The sequence below is a fragment of the Bactrocera neohumeralis genome, chromosome 3, assembly GCF_024586455.1.
Source record: "Bactrocera neohumeralis isolate Rockhampton chromosome 3, APGP_CSIRO_Bneo_wtdbg2-racon-allhic-juicebox.fasta_v2, whole genome shotgun sequence".
Taxonomy (NCBI): Eukaryota; Metazoa; Arthropoda; class Insecta; order Diptera; family Tephritidae; genus Bactrocera; species Bactrocera neohumeralis.
The window spans coordinates 1,268,128-1,280,089 of NC_065920.1; the positions used below are offsets into that span (position 1 = coordinate 1,268,128).

Below are 11,962 nucleotides of genomic sequence, written 5' to 3' on the forward strand. Positions count from 1 at the left end.
TTGGTTTTACATAATGTTTTGTTTATTTTATTTTATTTTCATCTAATGGATTTTTATTATTGTTTCTACTTTTCTTTTCTCCCACTTTTTTGCGTTGGATTTACACTTTTAACTTATGAATATTGGTTAATGTGTTTTATTGAAAAAATAATAATAATTTGTTGTTTTTGCTTTCGGTATGTTTAAAGGTATTTGATTGGTTTTTATTTGAACTAAAATGCAATGTACACCATAATTATTTATTATACTTCATTTGTTGTTATTATGAGCACAAAGAACAAAAACAAATCACCTAAAAGAGGAATTGGAGATATGCTCTTTTTGCTCGATAGCGCGATTTTATAAAAAAAAATATAATTCGCTTACTAAAAAAATGGCGGTGAAGGTTAAGAGCTCAACATCTAGTATTTGTAAAAGTTCAGCAATCCTTAAATGTAATGAAATTTCCAGTAGTGTTGATTGGACCCAGCTCAACAACTTGACCAAGAGCCTCCCATTAGTCAGTAGAAACACCAAAAAACTCGAATAAGTATTTGTTATGCAATAATTTAGTACTAAGAAGAAATAAAATACTGTAAAAATATTCCTTAAGTTTGTAATGTATATAAATTAGTAGTTGTGCATGTTAGTTTATGCCGTTATTGGAAGGTGAACGTAGAACCGCCTCCCTTAAGACCTTTCCCGACTCTTAAACTTAATGAAGTTGCCTTTTTGTTCGAGCATTATCCGTTAGAAATGCTGAAATAGTTTAATTCAAGAACTCTAAAAGTTAAAATATTTTGAGCGTTTTCCTCTCTCAAGACAAAGCCACTAAAAAACATTTCCAATGTGTTCTCCTCTTTACAATCAAATGCGCTTTAAATAATGTAAATGCAAATTGAAAATAATTAAAATCGCAAAAATTGCCTAAATGGAATATTTTACTGTAAAATCCACCCAAACGCGCCGTAATGTATGCAACGAAACATTTGTGCAGAGGACTCGTACACCGAGGATGAGTACCATAGGTTCTTCGACAACGCGCTGGAATGTAAATATGATTATATTTCTTCTTCTCTATTTCGTTCTATCTATAATTCATTCATCTGCTCGGCAGCGTTCAAATCATTTACGCTTGAAATACATACATACATACTCAAACAAAGCTTCAATAAAAACACTAAACTCTACTCTTATGCGTGAATATATACACAAATAGTTTAAATTGACTTTTATAATATTCCTAAGCAATATCGCCTGTTAATCGTATACATATGTATGTACATATCTACATATATCTATTTTAAGCCTATTTCTGTACGCGTGTTTGCATAAAAATTCATGCATTTACATATATACATATAGTACATACAGATGTGTGTATTTGTTTTACCAGTTATTGCCATGCCATTCATTCTCTTCATTCGTGCTTCATTCGGTCGTGACTCATTCTACATACCACTCGAAGACCACCGCTAAGCGCCTAAAATGCCACAACGAACTTATGCAAATATGCTTTGGACAAACCTTCCTCTGTAAATAAAGTTCGCCGGTCTTTTTGTGAATTCACACATATTCTGCGAGAGTAATTCTTGTAATTTGGTCCTACAGAAAAGGAAAGAAACGCAATTGAACTCACTTGCACATCTGTCGTCGTTATTGTTTTTTTTTGTTTCTCTGTGTTATTTCCATTTCATTTTTACTTTATATCACCCGATTTCGATTTGATTGCATGCTGCCCTCGTGTAATTGTATATAAAGCATCTCTATTTAGTGTGAACTTCCAAAAGGAATTTGGTTTTTCTATGAAAATGCCTAATATTCTTAAAACTTAAATTGAATTGTAGGTTGGAATCAAATGTCCAAAAACTGGCGCTTATTTATTTTTATATTTTTCGTTTCTTACGTGCTTGACTGAGCTTTTGCAGATACCAGCAGGCTTTCCGAAACCTACATCCAGGGGCGGATCCACGGTTAAAAGTTATTATATGTACATATATGTATATCATTTTCATCATAAGTGACACTCCGCGAAGAAAAGTTCTTTGAGTTGCAAGTACCAAATTATGTAGTTCCGATACCCACGCCCCCCCCCAAAATTCTACTTAGGATCCGCCCCTGCCTACATAAATTAATCATTTTCCCTCATTTATATCAAAGAAATGTCATTTCAGCTCTCTCTAATCTCTCTATAACTAAACACTAATCAAGAAACATTCACAAAAGCATGTTTTCCAATTCAGTTGTAGCTCACTGTAGTTTTTGAGACCATTATATAGTATATTCATTATGGTACTTAAACTTTGATTTACATTACTCACACTTTTAAAGCTTACTTTACTCACACGAAAGCCTCGCATTATCGCCCTTCCTACTAATAACTGTATTTGATCCGATTTCTTATTGCCTTTTGACAGCTTACGATCTCGCCACACAATGCGAGTCGCGGCGCGCCTCGTTACGTCGCCACACAATCGTCGGCTGCCAGAGCAACTTCGACGAGACTCATTCCATGCCGCCATCGAGGCCCGAATCAAGGCAGTCGGATGTGAGTTCTGTCGCTGCTCCAGGCGATGGCGCAGACGCAGTTGCAGGCACAACCAAACAGGTAAGCAGCGCAAATATTTGTGTTTTCCATTACTTAACCGTACATTGGTTGATCGCTTCAGCTACACAACAATTATAATCAAAAGCAACAACAACATCTGAAGCGCTCCCAAAGCCCTGGTACAGGCGGAGGCAGCCATAGTACACGTGCCGGTGGCGAGAGCAGCGGTTGCAGCCGTTCGTCATCCTCGGTTGGCCCATGGAGCAGGTCCTTTCTTGATGAGAAAACTTGGATCGAACGCGGTGACGATCGTCTCTCGTTGACGCTGGAGGAGATCGTGCACATACGTTCGGTGATGACGAAGGCCGAGCTGGAAGGACTGCCTGTGGGTGTGCGTGTCAAGGAGGATGTCGAAAAGCGCAAAGTCTGCTTCCTGTGCCTACGTACACGTTTCTCCATATTCGGGCCTTGGGGCATACAATGCAAATTGTGCCAACGCACGGTCTGTTCCAAATGCTATACGAAGGTAAAGAAAGCACCGTCATCTTTGCTTCTATGAGATTTATTTATAATGTACATTGTAATGTTTTAATGCAGATGAGAATACCAACGGAGCATTTCCGCAATGTGCCGCTTGTCTTGATTTCACCCTCATTGCTTGCCAGTCCGGCTGGCTCCAGCACGCCATCACCATCGCATCACGCTCACCATACACACTCGTCTTCGACAGGTAACATATTGGACGAGACATTCCCAAAATCGTTAATTGAGCGTCTGTTGCGTTCCGAGTCAGAGCGTAAGGTAAGCAACTGTCGTCTGGACAGCGCAAGAGCGCCAACCCTTAGAACAAATTGCTTATAAATAAACCATTACAGACTCGCAACACGGTGGGTAGCGCTCCATCATCGCCAAAACACCAAAGATCCAACACCAGTACACCTGGCACGAACCACATCATGGCCACGCGATCGGGTACCTGTGCCACTGGACAAGCCATCGAGGCGGACGATGCTTCCGCAGTGACGTCTTCTTATAACAGTAATCTGGCAAATGGCTCTAACAGTAATATGTACGCCAATAATAACAAACACATCAACATAATGTCACGCAGCATGGAGGGACCGCGCAGTTTGCCTGCCAACAGTCCTGCGCGCGCGCATTCCAACAGCAGCACTTTGGACCGGAAGTGAGTAACAAGCACAATTATATGCCACATTTTATTGTAATATGTATGTTTGCAGAACGAAATTTTCGCGAGCCTTCACACTCTCCGCTTCGGGCACTCAACTCAGTCAGGAGCAGAAGGAGAATATGCGCGGTGAGCTGGTCACCGTTTGCAACGACTGCAAGGGTCTTGTCATGGAGATCACGCGCTCATCCAAGCAGACGCGCTCCTCAGCGCGCAATCGGGCTCTGCAAAACCTCACGCTCGACCTCTCCCCGGTCTACAAGTGAAAAGGAGCCCCAGGCGCGGCAACGAGCCGGCCATGCGTAACACGAACAGGCCGTGACCGCCGAAAACAGCTGACGTTGAAATAAACGTTGTTGTTGTTGGTGCACACGCGGTTGATGATAACTAGATCCTACTGCACTTCCAAACCACTCTTCCCTTGAAAGCGTAATTTTACATAGACATACGAACACTTTCTGAGCCGACGCCTACACACGCCGTACCGGAAAGTATGCACCACTGTTTGTAAATAAACAACAACTAAGCAATTTATTGAAATGTTCGAACTAAGTTTTTAAACAACAATAACAAAAGGCGGAGGCAGCGCTCCGTGTTGCAATGTTTGATGAAAATTATTATGTTCCAAGAATGCACCCCACCATTACATTGTAAAAAATAAGAAACTTATTGATGTTCGAAAAAGGTACATATGTATGTGTAAACCTACAGTTAGCGCGCTGATATGTGAATAGTTTGCTTTTGATTTGAGTTTTGCGCAAGCGTTCTTGGAGGAGTCGCTCCCCGAAACCGCTTAAAGCTTCGCAGAGTACGCAGCTCGGCAAGGCGCAACATAAGGCAAGCTGTTGAATGCCTTGCGTATAAGTGGATGTCTTAGGGTATTAACTGTTTGGAACGAAGATTCTGCGTAAATTTGCTTTAAAGTTTGATACGATCGCCAAGTTTCTTTTAGTTAGTTTTATTTATTTATTCAAATTCGTTTGCAAAGCTTTCTTTCTTGTTTTACTTCATAGAATTATAGAATTTAGGCGCGGCGCTGCTGGAAGTTTCTCTTCCGTTGCGGTCACACACCGACAACGTTTCTTTTTTATAAATATTTCATTTTGTGATACGGAGGAGTACTCCTTCCACCTTTCTAATTATAATTCTTCTAATTAATATTTTTTACGCGCGATTTTCATTGCCCCCCAAACATGAAAAATCATGAATATGGTTGTGTGAGAACTTGTACAAAAACAACTGATTTCTATAAGTTGTTCGGACTTTCTTTGTGTGTTTTTTTTTTCTTTTTTGTTTTTGTTTTGTTCTTGCATTTTCAATCATATTGAGAATTACATATATTTAACGCTAAGTTTATAATTTTCCTTTGTTCTGTTTTCCTTATTTTGACATGACATCTGTTCTGCAAATAAAACTAATGTTTGTATACATACATACACACGTGATAATGCTACGAACACTTACCAATAACTGTACTATTAAAATATTAACAATTTAGTTTTAAACGTAACAAAAAGGTCAATGCATATTTACCGTTTTCACAACTAAACAATTTAAACATAATTTGTACTATACACTTTACAATATTGATCGCATAATTTAATATGCTGCGTTAGCACACATACACATACAAATACATATACATAATAATGATGATTGCAAATGGACCAATGTCCCCATTACTATTAATATAAACATTACCATTAACTTTAACATATTTATACTTGTATACAAACGTACATACATACGCTATAGTTTAGAACCAACACACACACATACATTAATATATTTTGTCAATCTGCTTAATTTTAGTTAGTAATTTCTATATATGTAATTTATGATAATTATAGTTCATAGTGGTCTTAACCCTGCTTTCGATTGCATATATTTTTTGTTGTTTTGGAGCACATTTTACGTTTTAAGTATCGATTCAATTTGGTAAAGCGCCACGGCTTCAAGGATAAGATATTATTTGTAAAAATATTAGCAACACACACAACTATATAAGCTATATACATATAATAAAAGCTAATAAGCCACAAATGTACAAAGAAAAATTACAAAAAAATAAACAACAATTGTATGGAAGATTTGCAGCAAACACAGTGGGCTCTTGTGGAGGCTACAAAGCTCGTTTCGGAAATGTATGCGTGTAATAGAATATTCAGATATGTGATTTCACAAATGATATACTTATAGCTAAAATTTCACATCTCATCACAGCTAAAATCATTTTTACTTATTTTGCAATATTTTCAACACACTTGTCTACCTGTTTCCACCGTAAATTTTACCAAACGCCGACGCCTTGTTTCCGAAGCGAGATTTGTTGCCCTACAAGCGCCCAATTCTGAAGCGAAAGATTAAGCATTGTAACGCACTCCACTGCTAGTTTATCCAATGTTAAAGAAAAAGTAAATTATAAAATTATGTTCTGCTTTCAACAGCATAAATTGATGCATATGTACAGTATATCGTTGTATAGTTAATAGGACCCTTGTGCATCTGTAAACTGATGTGCTAAGATGCGGTGGAAAGCCAAACCAATATCCAGCGGAAATGCACTTGTTGCTATTAATTCATTTATGTATTATTTGAACACATACATACGCGCAAGCAAGCGTCGAACACATACAAGCACACACACATACATATATATGCGTGTATATACATTATACAAACTAATTTTATAAAGTATCCCCAAGGATTAAGTGTTTACAAGAGCAGCAGCACCAAAATAAATTTAAACTAAAGAAATCAAAATAAAAAGATCAACAATTAAAACACAATTGGTTTTAGTTCCTGCGGGTAGGCACGAACCAGGTTACCAGTAAGTTTTTTTTGTTTTCCTTGCTACACGATACAAAATGAAATGCTAATATGGTTTTGTGAAACGTTTTGTATTTATTAATATTGGCCAATTCGAGCCAGTCGTTAAATACATTAAGATGTATTCAATTTTTACGCATATATTTTGATAAAAATATTCTTTATACTATTTTTTGTTATTGATTTTCTTTAAATCTAAATCTATTTTCAAATAATTTCAGTTAACACTCTTAAAAAATATGCACCAACATTCACAATGCACACAGTGTTAAAAAAAAAGACGAATTCCTATATTCGGATTCTTAAAAGTGGAAAATGTGAATGCGTCATGAATTTCGTACGTCTCATATACTCAAGTGACTTAAGGTTACTTCTATTACTTAGTCTTTACATATAATTATGCACATAAATATAACATTTAGATGACCATTTTAGCCAATTGTTAAAAAAGATTTGCATTATTTCTTTTGCAAAAGTTTGCTTAAGATCGCCTTTTCTTTTCGTCATTGCGATGCTCGTGTCCGCCGCGACGTTTGCGGTTGCCGTGACCGAACTTATTTTTGTTGTGGTGGTTTCGTCGACTTTTCATTTGTTCAACAGCCTTAGCCAAATATGTCTTCTCTTCTTCTTCCGAGAGCGTACGCAATACCAGCTCCAAGTCATCGCTCAATTTCAACTACAATCAGAGAGTTAAATTTCGTGAAATTTTTTTTTCATCAAATCACAAACTTACCTTATTTTCAGTCAATTTCTCGAGGAACTGAGATCCATTATTTTCGTCAGAAAAGCGAATATGACCTGTTTTGTCGCCTTTGCTATAATCAATATAAGCAATTTCCCAGTTGCCTTCAACCTTTTCTACAGCCTCACGCAATAACTCGCGGGTAACAACATCTGTACAATTTTCGAAGTACACAACAGTTCCTTTAGGCAGTTGCAACTTTTCTTCCTCTACTTTGGCTTTGCCCTTCTTTGATTTAGACTTTGTCTCTTCTTTTTTGTCTTCATAAAACTTATCTTGCCATTTGCGTAAAAGTTCACGTTCCTTATATAGTACCTGCAAATGAATATATATATAGATAATTATATTATTCAATGAATATTAGTGTTATATTTTGTTTGTTTACCTTTTCCTTCTCGATGAACTCTTGAGCTTGTTCTTTCTTCGCAAATGTTACAAATACGCTGCCTTTGAATTTATATGTTTTGGTGGGTTTATCTAGGTATTTGCGCATGGTAATGTGCAACACCTTTTCATAAGGTGCAAAGAAATCAATCAACTCCGACATGGTGGTTTCCAATGGAAAACCTTTAGCATATGCAGTTCGCGATTGCACTTCTTTACGTTGTTCCTCATTGTGCTCTGGAATAGGACGTTCGGGATGACGGCGAAGCTTTTCCTTATCTTCACTAATTTCGAGTAAACCTTCATCAGACTTTATAAGGGAATCAATGATCACATTCGGATCGGTACTCAAAGATGATAAACGTTTAAATGTTAATAAGACGGAAAGAGGTACCCAGCCCTCTTCATCCTTGGAGATCTGCTCCAACAAAAATTTATCACGACGCAAATTAGCGTCACTGAAGTAATATTCCACTTGACGTATAATACCCCGCTCTTGTTTGCTCAGTTGCACGTCACCAGCGTTTTCATCTTCGGAACTATCCTTCTTGGTTTCTTCTGCAACATCGCTTTTTTCCTCTGTGCTGTCTTCTTTAATTTCCGCTGCGGAATCTTTTTTGATTTCATCTGCAGTTACTGTAGGATTTTCAGTCGCTACTTCTTCGGCTTTTTCGGACGCACCATTTTTCACCTCTTCAACGGGAATATCAGCAACATCAGCCATTATGTCAACCTAAAAATGTAATTTTTTGCATTAAATGAATATGTAATGCATTCAAGATTTGACAAATTTACTTGAAATATATGAAAAACTTAATGAAAACTTATTCAAACACGTGTGAGTAAAACACACGTTTCCAGACAAATCACCGCTAAAAGCTATTATAAAGAAATGTCAAGGAAATGACAGCTAGAATTGCCATTCGTATTGACAGCTATAACACACCCAGTATTGGCAAATGACGAAAAAAAAATTCATGAAAAGATTTTCGTGTCTAAATTGGTTCCGTTTTTGTTACTAACCGTCTTCCTATAACTTTTCCTATTTCCCTTTTTCAATATAGCAGCAACGACCGTTAATAAAAGAAAATCGTCTTTTGCTGAAACATGACAACCGACCGCTGTGTGGGAAAATATAAAATAATTGATTGCAGTGATTTATTTGAACGTTTGCGTGCAAGACACTAATGAACTTCACTCACACATATACAATTCTGGACGCAATAATTTAAAAATAAATATTATAAAATCTCAAAATCTTAAATATTTTTAAAGTCTTAATAAAATCGCTACGACTTGCTGGAATCTGTGTACTCTGCTTAATTTAATTTGCTTTTTACTCTGGCATCTTTCACCGCGAATAAATTGTTGGCAATACATACATATGTTAATATGTCATTGACTATTTTGTAAACAAAAACACGCGGACGTCGATCGTATAATATAAAATTATATTCATGTGTAAAAGATGGATAATTCGCAAAAATTTGTTTTACCTTCCCCGAATTTTCATAAAAAAATGGAATCACCTTTAACAGTGAGGCCTCACTTTCTCACTCCATCTGGAATGACCTTACATGCACGCCATCAGCCACCGCCAATGTATGGAAAGCGGGGACCCACATACCCTTCAAAATACCTTCAAACGGCAAATAAAAATAAAGTGAGTTTAAAATTTTATTTAAGTTTTGAAAAAATAACAGCTTTCAATAGTTTATTAAAGTAGAGGCTGCGCAAACCGAAGCTGTTGAGCCTGAATATTGCGAAGCTTGCGACATGGAGTTACAGTCCAATGATGATCTACGACTACACAAATTACAACATGAGAAATGTCCAGTAGATAATTGTAACTATCGAGGACATCCATCAGTAATGGACAAACACGTTGCAACACTTCACAGTTCTGGTTTATTTGACAAATTCAAAAAGCTTAGCTCGCCTGAGGAAATTGCTGCTTGGCGTGAAGAACGGAAAAGAAAGTGAGAATATTGTGCACTAAAATTAATAAATAGTTTTTCGTAATAAAATTTATTTATTTTGTAGATATCCCACATTAGAAAACTCTTTAATGAGGCAACGTGCTAGGGAGCAGCGTGAGAAGCGTGGTGAACGCCTTGAAGCCCATAATAGTCGGTTTGGAAAGCAAGAGGATCGTAAACGGGCGCAAAAAAGTCATTGCTCTGAAACGAATCAAATAAAACACAATCAGCAACAAAAACTAAAAGGTCAGAATGGTATTGAAAAAAGGAAACGCAATAATAATAAACGCCGTAAAAAGGAAGAAGTTAAAAAACTCGAGGAGAAAAAGCAAAATGATGTCATAGCAAATATAAAATCAGCAAGAAATGCAGTTGTGGAAGAAAATATCCAAGAAAACGATATAAGTTGCGATGATATTATGATGTTTAAAGGAACAAGTAAATTGGCCAATTATCACCACGTTAAGCCGAAAAAACCGAAAGAAACGAACATATTGAGCAGCCTACTTGGAATGTATGGATCGGATGAAGATTCTGAGAATGACTACAGCAATAATGAAATGGATGATAATGACACAGATAATTTAATTGACGACAAATTAAATAAGACAATTGGTACTGATACATGTGCGAGGGATAATGGACTGTTAATAAATCCTATAGGAAAATCTCCACCTCTACTCCCAGTAAAATCGCTGAATGTTGAAAAATTAGAAGACACAGAATCAGGAAATTTCGCGAGGCTAAACTGCCATAAGCCTTTGGAAAACATCGATATAGTGACTAATTCCGATACAACTGAAGAAACCGTCATCGTAACAGAAAAAAGCGAAAATGTTAGCGATAATTCGGTTGATACTGTTCAAAGCTTGAAGCCACAAAATGCAGATTTACTCTGTTCAGATGATGAAGCACCGGAGGAAGCGCCAATAGCTCGCTCAACTGATCTGCCGATCTGTACGAAATCTTCACAACAAAATGTGCGAAGAAATAATGGAGCAAGTAATGATAATAATCAGCAATCCACTAACAGAATTAAAAAAGCGGATCAAGTAACTAGAATTAATAAGCAACAATCTGGGCTAGATTATCGAAAAGCACGTTTGCGGAAACAAAACACATTGTTGGAAAAACTACTAGAGCCGGACATTCGGCACGAACGAAATGTGCTATTACAATGCGTGCGTTATGTTTGCGAAAATAACTTTTTCGGTATAGGCGAAAAAAAGTTAAACTGACTTATTAGTGAAGTTGTACAAAATAATGCAAACTAAGTTTTATTTTTAATAAATTCTTATAATAAGTGCTTAGAACGAAGTAATGTAATGATTTATTAAGCGGCCTTAATTTGGAGCTTGTTGCCCCATTTGTGTTGCTCCAGCGTTAGACATTCCTGGATTAATAGAATTGTCGTGACTTTGCTGAAGCTGTTGCTGAGCCATTTGTTGCTGTTGCTGCGCTAACTGCTGTGCATGTTGTTGTTGCCGCTGTTGCTGTTGTTGTCGAGCAGCATGGGTATATTTCGCCTAAAAATATATACATATTTATATCTCGATGAACTACGAACATACACTTTAAAAGACCTTACTTTAGATTCTTCTAGCTCACGCACTCTAGAGCGTGCATGTTGTATTCTATGCCATGCCATTTGTAGAACTTTAGCAGAGGCATATCCAGAACCTTCATGCGGCTGTCCCGTGGAGACTTGTGTTAAATAATTTATTTGCTCGCTTAACTTTGATTCTACATTGGATAAAGATTTGATAAATTGTTGCGTTTGGGTTTCAGCACTTTTCTGCGAGGATTTTTCCTTGCTGAGTTCCTGCAACGCCTGACCTGAAAAGAAAATTGTTAAATGTGAATGTATAAGGTATATAATTTAAATAAAACCTGCACTTTGTAGACACGTTATAATTTCTTGTTCTATTTCATCTAATGCGTGTATTTTATCTAAGGGATTATGTGCCATTTCTACTTTATTATTAATAAATATTGTGAACAATTTACAATTATAAAAGTTTTGTATAGCGTCTCAACAAACTGGCTCAGCTGTTCAATTTGACATTTATCTCCAAACTTGACAGTGCTGTTTCTTTATTATACGAGGCGGCTGCGATTAGGCGTAATAAGAACAATAAATTTTAATGAAATTTAATTTTAATATGTAATACAATATTTTGCATGTAAGACTAAAATAGAAAGTATATTATATAAGGTTTCCACGTAGTGTAACAACATTTTAATAATTCAGCCCCATACGAACGTCAGTTTTAGTCTCCACTGTAATGTGTGTATCAGTATCGAAGTTGGCA

At 36.6% G+C, this 11,962-nt stretch overlaps 4 protein-coding genes across 9 annotated transcripts in view; 2 read left to right on the forward strand and 2 right to left on the reverse strand.

Annotated features, from left to right (window-relative positions):
- LOC126753925 (protein spire) overlaps positions 1-6,505 on the forward strand; it is an 83,643-nt gene extending 77,138 nt beyond the window's left edge. For 4 of the 5 annotated variants that reach the window (XM_050465696.1, XM_050465699.1, XM_050465697.1 and 1 more), the window contains 6 exons: positions 977-1,030; positions 2,397-2,587; positions 2,649-3,053; positions 3,125-3,328; positions 3,403-3,713; positions 3,769-6,505. In XM_050465696.1, the coding sequence (XP_050321653.1) occupies positions 977-1,030; positions 2,397-2,587; positions 2,649-3,053; positions 3,125-3,328; positions 3,403-3,713; positions 3,769-3,982 (1,379 nt within the window). In that variant the 3' untranslated portion in view covers positions 3,983-6,505. The remainder of the gene's footprint in view (positions 1-976; positions 1,031-2,396; positions 2,588-2,648; positions 3,054-3,124; positions 3,329-3,402; positions 3,714-3,768) is intronic. The other variant, XM_050465700.1, reaches the window with a different exon arrangement.
- A 94-nt stretch (positions 6,506-6,599) lies between these two features.
- Positions 6,600-8,559, reverse strand: LOC126753927 (la protein homolog). Its single transcript, XM_050465701.1, has 4 exons — positions 8,467-8,559; positions 7,673-8,404; positions 7,279-7,602; positions 6,600-7,221 (listed from the first exon to the last, which is right to left on the reverse strand). The coding sequence occupies exons 2-4, from the start codon at positions 8,393-8,395 to the stop codon at positions 7,027-7,029; spliced, it is 1,242 nt and encodes a 413-aa protein (XP_050321658.1). The 5' UTR covers positions 8,396-8,404; positions 8,467-8,559; the 3' UTR covers positions 6,600-7,026.
- A 503-nt stretch (positions 8,560-9,062) lies between these two features.
- LOC126753819 (FMR1-interacting protein NUFIP1) lies at positions 9,063-10,967 on the forward strand. Of its 2 annotated transcripts, none has more exons than XM_050465528.1 (3): positions 9,063-9,334; positions 9,385-9,650; positions 9,715-10,967. In XM_050465528.1, exons 1-3 carry the CDS (start codon positions 9,140-9,142, stop codon positions 10,886-10,888), a joined length of 1,635 nt encoding a protein of 544 aa, XP_050321485.1. In that variant the 5' UTR covers positions 9,063-9,139; the 3' UTR covers positions 10,889-10,967. The 2 variants fall into 2 exon arrangements, with proteins under 2 accessions (XP_050321485.1, XP_050321487.1); XM_050465530.1 differs by having other exon boundaries at positions 9,237-9,334; positions 9,398-9,650.
- Positions 10,890-11,727, reverse strand: LOC126753822 (mediator of RNA polymerase II transcription subunit 11). The gene is made up of 3 exons (XM_050465533.1): positions 11,541-11,727; positions 11,239-11,486; positions 10,890-11,176 (listed from the first exon to the last, which is right to left on the reverse strand). Exons 1-3 carry the CDS (start codon positions 11,617-11,619, stop codon positions 10,994-10,996), a joined length of 510 nt encoding a protein of 169 aa, XP_050321490.1. The 5' UTR covers positions 11,620-11,727; the 3' UTR covers positions 10,890-10,993.
- Positions 11,728-11,962: the final 235 nt, after the last annotated feature.

What these genes read in the sequence shown, in the direction of transcription:
- LOC126753927 (XM_050465701.1), bottom strand. Translation starts at nt 8,395, where the DNA reads ATGGCTGATGTTGCTGATATTCCCGTTGAAGAGGTGAAAAATGGTGCG. An exon ending in AGTTCATCGAGAAGGAAAAG is followed by an intron (nt 7,603 to 7,672) that starts GTAAACAAACAA and finishes ATTCATTTGCAG; the next exon opens with GTACTATATAAGGAACGTGA. An exon ending in AGAAATTGACTGAAAATAAG is followed by an intron (nt 7,222 to 7,278) that starts GTAAGTTTGTGA and finishes CTCTGATTGTAG; the next exon opens with TTGAAATTGAGCGATGACTT.
- LOC126753819 (XM_050465528.1), top strand. Translation starts at nt 9,140, where the DNA reads ATGGATAATTCGCAAAAATTTGTTTTACCTTCCCCGAATTTTCATAAA. An exon ending in AAACGGCAAATAAAAATAAA is followed by an intron (nt 9,335 to 9,384) that starts GTGAGTTTAAAA and finishes AGCTTTCAATAG; the next exon opens with TTTATTAAAGTAGAGGCTGC. An exon ending in CGTGAAGAACGGAAAAGAAA is followed by an intron (nt 9,651 to 9,714) that starts GTGAGAATATTG and finishes TTTATTTTGTAG; the next exon opens with ATATCCCACATTAGAAAACT.
- LOC126753822 (XM_050465533.1), bottom strand. Translation starts at nt 11,619, where the DNA reads ATGGCACATAATCCCTTAGATAAAATACACGCATTAGATGAAATAGAA. An exon ending in AACGTGTCTACAAAGTGCAG is followed by an intron (nt 11,487 to 11,540) that starts GTTTTATTTAAA and finishes TTTTCTTTTCAG; the next exon opens with GTCAGGCGTTGCAGGAACTC. An exon ending in GTGAGCTAGAAGAATCTAAA is followed by an intron (nt 11,177 to 11,238) that starts GTAAGGTCTTTT and finishes ATATATTTTTAG; the next exon opens with GCGAAATATACCCATGCTGC.